Below are 12,125 nucleotides of genomic sequence, written 5' to 3' on the forward strand. Positions count from 1 at the left end.
TTTTCCTTTTTTTTTTTTTTTTTTTTTCACATATCTAGAACATGAAGCATGATGAATGACCAGAGAAGAAGAAAGCATGACCTAGGTTCTATTGCGCACGGGGAACTCTATCCGATTCACGCACGTTGGTGGGCGGCGGCGGCGACCGGGGGTGGCGCGCCGGGCTAGTAATAGTCATGCAGGTGAGTAAGATCTATATTCAGCATCATCATGCCCACTGGTGCTAGCAATGCGACGCTATGCAGTCGCTGCTCCATTGTTAGCCGTATGAGCACAGGACTCAAGTGTAGAGTTACAACAACTAGATGGATGCAGTGTCGTGTTCAGGACAGAACTAATTGACAGGTGGAAAGAACCAAAGGCACAGGTTATCAAGGGCACAGGTTTCAATGTATAAAATATTTTCTATCTTTTCAAATCAAACTACTAAAGATCTCGGGCATCATGCTCCGTTCGCTTGGCGAAGCATTATTATCCATACATCCAGTTCATCTCCAAAATGCACATGCGTTTTCCAGTCTATAACCAAAAGCAAGTCAACATCTCTCTCCCAGCGTACCTCGTCACTATATCGAACGACTGCCGTGGGTATCTCTAAAATCTTCAGCAAAAAAGCACACACAAAAAGAATAGACAAACAAAAAACATAGTTCACACCAGTCTTGGTGTTTTGCGCAGCGCGCGCTTCCGGCCGATAGTACAGGTTGCCCTGTCATTCCATCTTCCGCATCGTGCTCGCGTGTCTAATAGATCCTGGTATCCATAAGAGGACCATAAGAAATAGGAAATAAAGCAAATACTCCGGGGTATAAGTTTGGTATCCAGGCCCACTCCGTCCGCGGATAAACGAAAAAAATCAGATTAGTGTACAGTCTGACAGTGCCATTCCCTGGGTGTTGAAAAGAAAAGTCCTTGAGGTTCGTTCGTTGCTCCAACAAGGGCCAAGAGGCTCCGGCGTCCAAAATGGTTCGGATGGCCAGATAAAGTAAAAAAAAAGGAAAAGTTCCAGGGAGCCAGGGATATAATACAGGCTTTGGGTGAATTCTCCTTGGGAGTGTATGTGTGAGAGGCGGCCTCAATGGTCCAATCCGGGCATTTATCGGGTGGGATTCCGGACAATGTCATCACAATTGGCATCAAAGCGAAGGATGAAAAGGCGAATGCTCTGCATGAACTTGTCCGTCTTTTCGCCTTCACGGTCGGGGCCAAAGAGCGTGTGGACAAACTCGACCCCGGAGCTTTTGCCCAGACCAGACTGGCGCTTCTTGGCAGCCTTGAGCATGGGAGCCTCGCAGGCCTTGAGAAGGAACCGAAGCTTCTCCAACAGACGCTCGCCCGACTCAAGGAAATCTTCAAGCATCTCACGGCTTTCGGGTTTGCGAACGCTGCCAATGACATTCTCGGCGGCCTTGATCTTGGAGTTGAGCTGGATCAGAAGAAGCCAAAGTTCGCCAGCAATGTCGGCAATGGGAGAGCCACGGCCTTCACGCCACACAGTCCAATCAAAAATCCACTTGCCTAGGCTGTTGAAGTCAAAAACACTGCCGAGCAGGAGAATGGGCCTCTCATCCGGGTCCCAGTTTTTGAGCGCATAGCCGGCAGGGATTCTGTGAACCTTTGCATCAGCCTCAGTTGCCTTGCGAGGACCAACAGGCTCTTCAGGCTTGGCCTTGGACTTGTGGGAGCTTTGGGGGCGGGCAGTGGAGGGGCGCTTGGGAGTGGCCATGGAGGAATGGCGCGAGTGATTGAAACTGGTTGGGGGGCGAGACTGGAAACGCGGGTTCTGAGGCGACTCGCGAGGAGTGAAGCGCTCAGGACCAGGCGTAGCAGCACCACTATAGGCAGGGTAATCGTAGCCATTGGGGTAGTAGTAGGGAGGAGTCTGGGTCTGCTGATAACCATGTGCGTTAGTGTACCGCCCTCCGTCATGATATCCATAGTGGTGATTGTCGGGACGCTGGCCGGTGCAGCAGCGCGACTGAGCTGGCAAGACGTAGGTACCGGCCTTGGTTTCAAGAATCTCGTCCTCGTCGGATTCTCCATAGGGAGTGGAAGCCCGGACATTGAAATACGAGTGCCTGCGATCAGCCCATGGAGGGGCTTGGAACGAAGCCGATTGGCGGCGCGACGACGAGAAATATTTGGGACTCACATCAACGTCAACCCTGGCGGCGTAGACTCCATCGCTGGTAAAGCGCGGCGAATCCCACTGATGAGGACTGTACACGGCCGGTTGCGGCCGCGGCTGGGGTTGGGGAGGGAAGGGGGAGCGCTGGGAGTAGCTGGCAGCCCGTCCATGAGCGGCACGCGTGGCAGGGCGGATGGGAGTCGTCGGGGTGTCGAAGGTCCAGTCTCGTCGTGGCGAAGGAGTAGCAGAATAGTCGCGATATTCGCGATCATACTGGGGGGTAGAGCCCGGCGTCATTGGCGAAGGGAAGTTCATGTTGTGCGTGTTTGTGTACAAACGGACGTCGATTGTTGTCGTTTTTTTTCTCTGATTTTCAAATTTTAAAATATCTTGACTGATGCCCGCAGGACATCTACTCCTCGGCTCTCATCCAACAACTACCCGTCGAGGGTGGGTATGGCGCGCTGTTGTTGTTCAAGCCGACTGCTTGCTGTCGTGTGCAAATAGAGTCGTTGTCATGCAGGTGTCGGGACGAAATCGGCCAGTCACCTTCCTATGTCGTGGGATGCGTATTGTGGAGGAAAGGTGTTTCCTGTTGCAAACATGACAGGCCTGAAGTTTATATGTATGATTTCCCCGTACGAGGAAATACAAGGCCAAGTTCCGAACGGGACCTGGCTAGCAGTGATGAGAAGTCGAGGGAGGCGCTAGGGCTCGCAGTGAGTCAGCGCAGTTGTGAATCGACGAAAGTGTAAATCGACAGACGTAGCTAAACGTCTGCGTAGTGATTTAAAAGAGCGGCGGGGAGCGATGCTTGGAGTGTGATTTGGTTGTTGGCAGAAGCCAAGAGTGGTACAGAAGAGGAAGAAAAAAAAGAGAGGGGGTTGGACGGGAGTGCAGTGAGGCGGAAGTAGTTATACTGTGCGTGTGTGAGGGCGTGGGGAGGTGGACGGTAGGGGGGCCTGGGAAGGGGGGGGGCTAACAGCCACGCCAGGACGCCAGGACCGACCAGACCAAGGAAGGATAGAACAAGGGGGGGTGGCAAAGCAAAGCAACAAAAGAAAAGCAAAGCGCAGCGAGCAAAGCAAAGGCAAATCAGGCCGAGCCAGACCAGCGCCGGCGCCAGGCGGGCGTGGAGCAAGCAGTGTGCAGGGGCCGGGCAGACAGGGGCGGCGACAGTGGTGTGGCCGCTATTACGGTGGGCATGGGCAGCACTACTGGTAAGGTTTCTCATGTAGGGGTGTCTTTTACAAGGCCGCACGGCACGGCAGAACAGCAGCTCGCCAGGCAAAAAGGTACACGGCTGTACTTGAACAATTAGGCCAAGATATCACCAGTCTTTGCACCCCCCCAAGAGTCAGAGGCACCGGCTATCAGTGAAAATGGGCGGCACTACTTCGTCCTCTCCCGTGGGTGCTGGTGATGCGATGTGGTGTATCATTTTGCGTAATCTTTTCTTGTGACTGGGTCTATCCGTGGTATTCGTAATCCCTTTTTTACTCTATTTCATTCCATTTTCTTCCTTGCTCTTGCTCTTGCTCATGTTTTGGTGCAATTTCCAGAATCCCCTACCACGCCCTGGACAACGCCAGAAGGAACCTTTTCCTCGCACTATCCACCACCAACCTCCGCCTATTGCCGCGCACAAGCCACACTACCTTTCAACCTGCCTTCCTGGGTACGTGCCTGCCTGCTGTTGAGGAATCCGCCATTTTGGCCATTGGTGCCACTTTTTCTTTCACTGCAAGGCACTTGGGAGTGGGAGGTATGACAACAATACGGAGCACTAGTACGGAATAAACACACAACAACACAGCGCAAAAAAAAAAAAAAAAAGGGGATGAGAAATATCAAAAAAGGAGAAAGCATACCAGCTTCAAAAGAAAATAAGAATCAAAATAAATATACCTTACGTCCCATAACAGGCCCCTCAATGACTCGTCCGCCCGCCTATTGCTGCTGACAATGCCCTCTCCCAGCCCTGCTATTTGCCAGTTACCGGCACTCGTCCGCCCACACCCTGTTGCCACCTGGTCCGTCTTCGCTAAAATAACCACCAAGCAAGCTTCTGCCTCCCTCTCTCCTCCACGTCTGCCCGTTTGCCAAATCAACACCATTTGCCAAATCACAATCCCCATCGCACCTCATCCCCCTTCCATCCTGGCCAGTCGTATCAACTACTATTTTCTTACTCTCGTCATCTCCTCGTCCTTCTCGAATCCTCATCGACCCTCACTGACGTCTAGTTGATACACTCCAACGCTATTTATCCTGGGCTCCCTGGGAGAAAACTCTGCCCCCAGCCCCCGTCGATGGAGTCCAAATTACCACAGTTCAGGGGTCTACCGAAATGACGGCTCCAGTGGCATGTACGAATCGACCTTGCCTAGCGGCCGGATGCACCCAGCCCACCATTCATTCCCGCGACCACTGCAACAAAATCATGGCACAGCTGAAAAAACTCTGCACCCATGCTTCCCAGCCTATGAGTCTCCTGCACTGATACTATCAAGGATAACCTTCCCGTTACGGCCATATCGCACCGTCTCGTATACATCACTGCGTAATAAGCTCGAAACTTGGCCCTGAGCCCTGCACAGCATGGCTTGCCGTTGGTAAATGTAAATGCTCGTTTTGCAGTCACCGCTAACACGGCTCCTCAGCCTAGCCGCAGGCCAAGCCTTGCAGTGCGAATAACTATAGCCTCACAAGTTACAACTGCACAACCCGTATCATCACTACAGAACACCTTACTGCTCAGTCTCATGAGCCGTGTAAGCGAGGATCTTACACAAGGCTGCGAGCCTTTGTAAGACTCGATATCTGATGCAGCGCATCGAGCACGGAGGTTTTCATTCAAATGACCTCCAGGTCGTATCATGCACTTCCCACATTGGAATTCACCAGTCAAAAATAAGCGCCGCCTATGAGTCGGCTTACCGAGCTGGCCTTGCTGCATCACAGGGTTTTAAGATGTTCGCAGCCACATGCTTGCGCCAGGTGGAAAATAATGAGCAAGACAAGGTGCGTCCTGTCACCTACGACTCAAGTCATTTGGGCATACTCAAACCAAGCACGAGGAGTCATGACCGGAGTACCATGTCCATCCTAGACTACGCGGGTTCTATTTTCTGCCGATCCTATTACACAACCAATGCAAATTGACCTTGACTCGGTCGGTGCAGGGCCGCGACACAAGCGCCTTCGCGATCATCTCTCTCCGAACTCGCCACGTTTCGTGCTGCCGGTATAAGACATGACAGCTTCTTCTATGGGCGAATAGGGTGCTTTCCTGCAACGGTTCATCTATCCAGAGCCACAATGTTATGCACAGTTTCTAGCATGCAATAGCCTCTCTACATTGCAGCACAGATGACCAGTCGCATAGGATAAGACCTGGACAACGTAATGGCACTGCTTGTCAAAGCAATTCCAGATGCAGCCTCCCTTGAACAGATATTTGGATGCAGCATGCTGACTATTTAGTCGGCTACACAAGCATCTTCATGCAGGGTGTTTGCCCCGGCTCAACTCCTCGTGCTATTCCGGGAGATGCGAACAACCACGAATTCTACACAAATCACATACTTACATGCCATTGATGCTCATCAGCGCTACTTACAACTCAATTCCGTCTTGATGCTCCTGCAACTTCGGGGCTGTGGAGTTCAAAGTTCCACCGCACGCGGGAACCCGCAGCCTTCCCGCTCTCCGCAGGATGCTAACGCAGAAGTGGCAGCGGCCCGCTGTGTTGATGAGCGACGAATAGAGACTAAAAAGTATGGATGCCGCTTGTGTGGCAGTCAGTGTCCGTGGGACGGTTTCGATTCGAGTCCAACTTCGGTCGTATATCGGCCGTTGGAGTATCACGAGCGACTCAACAAGAGAATCACAACCAAGATGCTAGAATGCAAAATTCGATTTTACCAAATTACTGGAATTTGAATCCTGTGGAGCTTTGGCGCTGGGACCAAGGCCAGGGCTCTGACCTAGCGGCTCAAAACTTTACCAGGTTCTTGGGCCATCGCACCAGAGACAGTCACAACTGACAACAATAACAAACAATGACCTGTGTTGTTGTTGCTGTGCCCAGGGATGGTCGCTTCGCATTCACACCGCCACATCTGTGCGGCGTAACCGCTCTCCCTGAAGACATTTTGGTCTCGATATTTTGACAAGTCTCATGCCATCGTTTCTCGCTGATAGACGGCACTCTTTTCCTCTTCTCCATGCTGCTAGGGACACACCCTGTGACCCTTCTAGAAGCGACACACAATTACACAAGGAGAAATTAACAGGGAGAGGGGAAAATTATTGTGCGTACTAACATCCGGGTCTTTCATCACATCTCGCAGGGATAGGGTTGATCCTGCGCACAGTCATACTGGTACGCTTCCCACTGGTTGTGCGTGCTTGGCTACGCCAGCCCCTGGTCCGAACTCATACTTTGTTGGCACCCAGGCTCTTGCATGGCTGCCTGAATGCCGTCTAAATTTTGGCTTGGAAAAGTTTGAAGCGCCCGAGCACCACAAGAAGGGGAACCGCCTCACTTTTCCTCGGGAAAAATTGCAATGATGTATAGCAGCTCGACGGGGTGTCTTCAATGCGCACGACTGCCGGATTTCTTTATCCTCAAAGCGAGATTGACAAAGACAGCTCTGGAATGTGACTCATGACATCAGATGCCCACCTTGAAACGATCGAACGAGGCTTATGTATTCGCTCCCAATGGGCTACGCAGGCGCAGAAATATCTGTATTGATGCCAAAAGCTAACCGTTTACTGCTAGCTCCTCGTCGTCGGTGGAATGGACATGCTGCGAACAATGTTGGCGGAATTGTGATTGGGCGCCGAGAGCTGAAAGAATGGATGCTGCAACACGTCCGTCAACTGGTAACCAAGTCTCAACGGCGCTCGTTTCGTCAGCGACGACACACCCCTGCGTTGGCTTGTCTGGCTCTACCAGTACCCCTGTCGAATCTAGTGGCCCCGTCGTTCTGGATTGACAATGGCTGGTCCAGTCGCGTGTGAATGATGGACGGCCTCTCATTCTCAGACACGCTGACCGACTCTTTGCATTGGATAAGCATGACGGGTCCACGGGGGTGCGTGACGAGACTTCAAACCTTATCAAGGGTTTATTAAAGGCAGTTTACATCATATGCTGCGAGCGAGAGGGGAGCTTTCCCTTCGCTGAGGGGAGTTTTACGGCCTACCGGGTTTTATACTAACTACGGGCGAGATGCCACATGTGCACATGCACACACTATGGCAAGAACACAAACACGGGCATACTAATAATTTTTGAGCGATGATGTGTAGTCTGCATCCTGCGACTGAGGTGGGCTTCTCTTATAAGCAGAAGCAGCGGGAAAAGCCACACAAGTTTATAGGCAAGCAGGACCCTTCCCGTATCGAGCACATGTTTCACTTTGTTCTGATTTCGCAATAGACTACGCTCCTCAAGCCATTCTTCTTGACATCCGTCGCTTCTTCTATCCGACATGATATGCGCAGAATGGCCCCCAATGCCCCTATGGAAAGAAGAAGAAGAAGGGCAAGAGGATGCAATGGCTGGGTGTGTGCATACGAATAGACGGATGCAGCTGCTGGTCGGATGGGCGCTTGTTAGGATGTGGTCACTTTTTGCTAGGTGCTTGCAGACGGCCTTCGTTGTTTCTCGTGCCCTCTGGTCTCCCTCTTTTCCTTGCCCGTCCCATCGTGCCCCTCGTGCTCGGGAGGTTGCCAAAGCAATTGCGGCAACTTAGCTGGCGAGGGAAAGCCCAACGTCTGCGCGGATACCCAACGTCATATGCGTTGGCCCACACCAAAGACAGAGCCGGAGGGGTGCGCCAGCGCAGCAACCGGCAGCATGCAGCTCATGCCGGCGCGCGCCTTGCCGCTGGTAAAAATGCAGCAAGTCGTATGTACACTCTTGTGCCTTTTTCTCTTTGTGTGGTGAGAAAGCCCTAATACTTGTCTCGATGCTGGTGGCCGCTTCAAAGCCAGGTGGGTGTAGTGGTTGTTGAAACGTGTGGTTGGGCGGCATAAATGCCTCTGGACGCCTTCTTCAGCCGCAGTCTCTTCTGTTGGTAGTCGTTGCCCATCCTTGATTTTGGTGTAGATTGGGCTTGCAAGGCGCACTAGAGCAAGGAAAGGACTAGAAGCTTGTCGCAAAGAAAGAGAAAGGGAAACCATATGGAAGCTTTCAAGCTGTCTTGAATGTTGATGTTTTGCTGGTTGTCAACTGGTTCGCTAGCTGCCCGACGCCACACGCTAAATTGATTAGCGCACTAATGCGCCACATTTTGGAACGCCACCCGCCACGTGGAATCGGTTGTCACTGTGGCGGTGCGCAGGGCCCAAGGGGTTTGCTCTTATTATTAGGGGGGGGGGTGGTTTCTGTGGCAGGCGCTTTGCATGTGAAATACGTCACTCTACGGAAAACGGGGGCCATGCAAGATGTCAGTGACTCGATCTCGGGCGCGCAGGGGGATATTACTTGAAGACGAAGAGGAAGAAGAAAAAAGCAATAAATAAATTGATTGGGTGCATAAGTCGAGCAGCAGCATGGGGTGACATGTTGGGGCAAAGCAAAGCCGGTAATTGTCAACTTCGCCACATGACTGGAGCAGTGACACATCATGCACCCCGGTACAATGCGCAGTACAACGACGAACGACGAAGTTGACGTTTGGTGACATGTTGGAAAATTTACTGCAAGTTTTTCAAAACACTCACATGACGAGTCCGTCCTTCTATCTTTTGCGAAACCTCGTCTTCAATGACTCATTGACTTTGCGTCGCCCTCGCCCGCCCCGGCACCACGCCGCACGCCTGCCTGCCTGCCTGTTATTCGGCAAACGAGGATTCACACGTCTTCACGAACACACGAAGCTCTGCTCTCACAACCCGCCAGTGTCGTCACCTCCGAGACGCTGTTCATCACCGTGCCGCGCGCACGTTTGTTCGACGGGCGAATCCCACGTGCTCGCGGGCGCGCGGCGGAGCCATGCCCGTCGCTTTCGCCCTGTGTGTCCCACGAGAAACCTTCATCATTCTTATTTATCCATGGCGCTAGGCAACACAGCAAACACGTCATATTTTTTTACATTTTTTTAATCCAGTGGCATATAACTCAAAGCAAGTTATTGTGCTAGTCACACGCAGATTCCCTGTGTTGCCTGCCTGAGACTTTGACTGTCTGTCCATTCACGCGAAACGCATCGTCGGTGTTTTCTTTTTTTTTTTGCCACCGAGGCATCACAAAACGCCCCTGTTCAAAGCTTTCATAGAACCTCGTCATAGTACTTTCTTGTATCTTTCAGGCAGAAGTAGCTGACGCAAGTGATGCTTTTTACTATGCGCACACCGGCCTGGCTGCCTTGTAGCTCGTGAAAGTGAGTCAACTCGCACGTCGTTCACTTATACCAGCCGGTGTTACTGGCCCAAGAGCTATCTGACAGATATTAACCGTGAATTTTTGCACGGACCACTTCTACCGTACCAAGAAAAATAAGAAGAAAGATTCCATTCATCATTCCGTAGTCACATGGCCCAAACTTGCATGCACTCTCAACGCTTCCGTGCATAGACTAGCCAACCTCAACAAATCCGCCACCTCTCACCTCCCACCCCCTCCCCCGGATTCCCTCTCTCTCATCACGCATCTAGCGGCTTCTGCGCGTACAAGTTGTGAAACGGAAAGTACGAGTGATGCCTCGGCAGGCCGCTCTCCCCGACCGCCATCAGCGCCCTCCGCACGTCCACGAGGAAGACCTCGGTCTGCGTGGGCGTCCACTGGAGGCCATCGCGGAAGGGCCTCCGCGCGAGGCCGATGAGCCCCTGCATGCAGACGTCGCGCAGGATGTGGCCGCACTCCTGCAGCCGCCGCCGGCGCGCCCACGGCCCGTTGGGGCACTTCTTCTGGCGGTAGCCCAGCCCGCGGAAGCCCGCGCGCGCGAGCTCCGCGTCCACCTGCCGCACACCGAGAAGGTCGGAGCCGCCGAGGGCGGAGAGGCCCTTTCGCAGGTTCTCGAGGAAGTCGCGCCAGGCGTAGGGCCCGTCGCAGGAGGAGTCGTCGCATGCGGCGACGTACTCGAACTCTTGGATCTCGACGTAGCCGCCGGGTTTGAGGTGTCTGTCCCAGGTCAGCGTGCTTTCTTTTTTTTCGGCAATGGGGGGATGGGCATAGGGTGATGAATGATGTTGTGACTCACTTGTATATCCTGTGCCAGAGTTCTTGCCGGTCTCTGACCGAGTGGACAATGTGTCGGACGTGGATGTAGTCAAACATGTTCTCTTCGTATGTCCAGCCCGCCGTGTGCTCAATGTCATCCACAACAAAGGAGACGTTTTGCGGCACCCAATCAGGCTGGATGGGTGACAGATCCATTCCCTGAAACGTACTGTTTGGATAAATGTCTGCCACTAAAGAGCGGAGTGTTAGTACGCAACACTCAGAGCTCTACATAGATCAAGGATACATACACTCTATGCACCACTTTCCATTGCCCGTTCCTTTTACACCAGTCAGCAACAGCAACATGTTTTCCAGTCACGGAGCAGATGAATTCTTCCTTACCGAGGTCGAGCACTTGCGCTCCATTCTTGAGTACTTCTTCAATCGGCGCCAGAAAGTACTTGCCATCGCACAAATGCAGCGTCAAGTTGTGCTTGAGATCGTCGCGATGCTGCTCATTCTCGTCGTTTGGGAACGCGTACTGTCCAGCGTGATACGCGTGATACCGGAGACCTCCGTCCACGATGTGTTGGCGTATGCTCGACGTGAGGCTCTGGGTGTCGTCCGTGTAGTCCGAGTCGACGTACTCGACCCCTTTTTCGATGCCATAGATCACAGCCACCTCATCAGCAGTGCCAACGTCGACAACATCGCCGAGGTTTGAAGATCCCTGGCCGCTCATGTTTTCGCCCAGCTTATAGGTTGCTGCTGGCGAGCAGCGTTCTCTCTTGCGTGATGATACTCAGGATAACTATACGACGGATGCCGAGCTGTAAGAAGCGGCCTTGTATAAAATTGAAAAAGATCAGCACTCACGAGCCTCAGTCGTCGTGCAGGGACGGAACCGCCCAAGTTTATACTCGAGGACAAGCCCCCAATCAAGACAACAAGCAAATGCGCTGTTGGCGAGCATCCCACAGCGGAAACTGCAGGTTGCCGAAAATGTAACTGGGGCGGTATTGAATGTGGTCCCCCTCTATACAGGGTCAGGGTTTCCTTCTCCTTCGCTGACTCGTATATTAATAGACCGTCTTCGAATATCGGAAACCGGTCCCCCCTGTCAGCGCCCAATTGCCGTATCCAGCCAATGTCTTAGCCGTACGGGCGCGTTGATATTCGCTTCGCCGAAGCCTCTCTCATTTACCTTAATTTTTCTTATTTTGCTTTTTTTTTTTGACAAGTAGAAAGAGGGGCTCCGAAGGGGATGATGTCGAGGGGTGATGGTGAGTGCGAAGGAGTAATCGCTTTCTAACACTGCACCGCGCCAGACTCCGCGCCGGCCTTGGCCCGAGGGGGCAAACAGATTTTACGATGCGTTTATTGGGGCTGACGAAGGTCGTTGGCCGGAATGGCTCTTGCAAGACAAAATTAAAATGTGGATTTTTAAACTGAGATGCGAAAGAGACGGGCCGCGTCGGTCCGATAGCTTGCTGCAACTGGCCTCCGCAATGCTGTCTTGGTAGACGGCGAGCGGGGACGGGAACCCGATCAAAGATGTCTGATTCCTGCCTTGTCGTCGTCTAATCTTTGACCAGGCGTTGCCAGGCTACTTGGAGGAGGATGCGAGGCAAGTCCACGATACGGGGTTCCGTGAGACAAGGGAAACAAGGAGATGTGCTGGCGGTGGGAGGGAGAGAGGAAGAGAGGGGAGAAGAAAGGATGAGCGCCAAGGGAGGTGATGTTTGCTATTCGGCGCACTTTCAATCAAAACAGATGCTGTGTGGGAAGAGAGGGGAAATCCGAAGACCCAGCAAG

General features: G+C 52.6%; 2 protein-coding genes across 2 annotated transcripts; both read right to left on the bottom strand.

The window, feature by feature from the left end:
* Positions 1-1,096: 1,096 nt before the first annotated feature.
* Positions 1,097-2,443, bottom strand: ISF_02636 (hypothetical protein; the record flags this gene model as incomplete). Its single annotated transcript, XM_018846242.1, has 1 exon — positions 1,097-2,443. The coding sequence occupies one exon, from the start codon at positions 2,441-2,443 to the stop codon at positions 1,097-1,099; it is 1,347 nt and encodes a 448-aa protein (XP_018706949.1).
* A 7,347-nt stretch (positions 2,444-9,790) lies between these two features.
* Positions 9,791-11,052, bottom strand: ISF_02637 (Methyltransferase type 11; the record flags this gene model as incomplete). Its single annotated transcript, XM_018846243.1, has 4 exons — positions 9,791-10,268; positions 10,348-10,558; positions 10,619-10,648; positions 10,713-11,052. 4 exons carry the CDS (start codon positions 11,050-11,052, stop codon positions 9,791-9,793), a joined length of 1,059 nt encoding a protein of 352 aa, XP_018706950.1.
* Between the last annotated feature and the right edge of the window lie 1,073 nt (positions 11,053-12,125).

This window comes from Cordyceps fumosorosea, assembly GCF_001636725.1.
Source record: "Cordyceps fumosorosea ARSEF 2679 chromosome Unknown scaffold_4, whole genome shotgun sequence".
Taxonomy (NCBI): Eukaryota; Fungi; Ascomycota; class Sordariomycetes; order Hypocreales; family Cordycipitaceae; genus Cordyceps; species Cordyceps fumosorosea.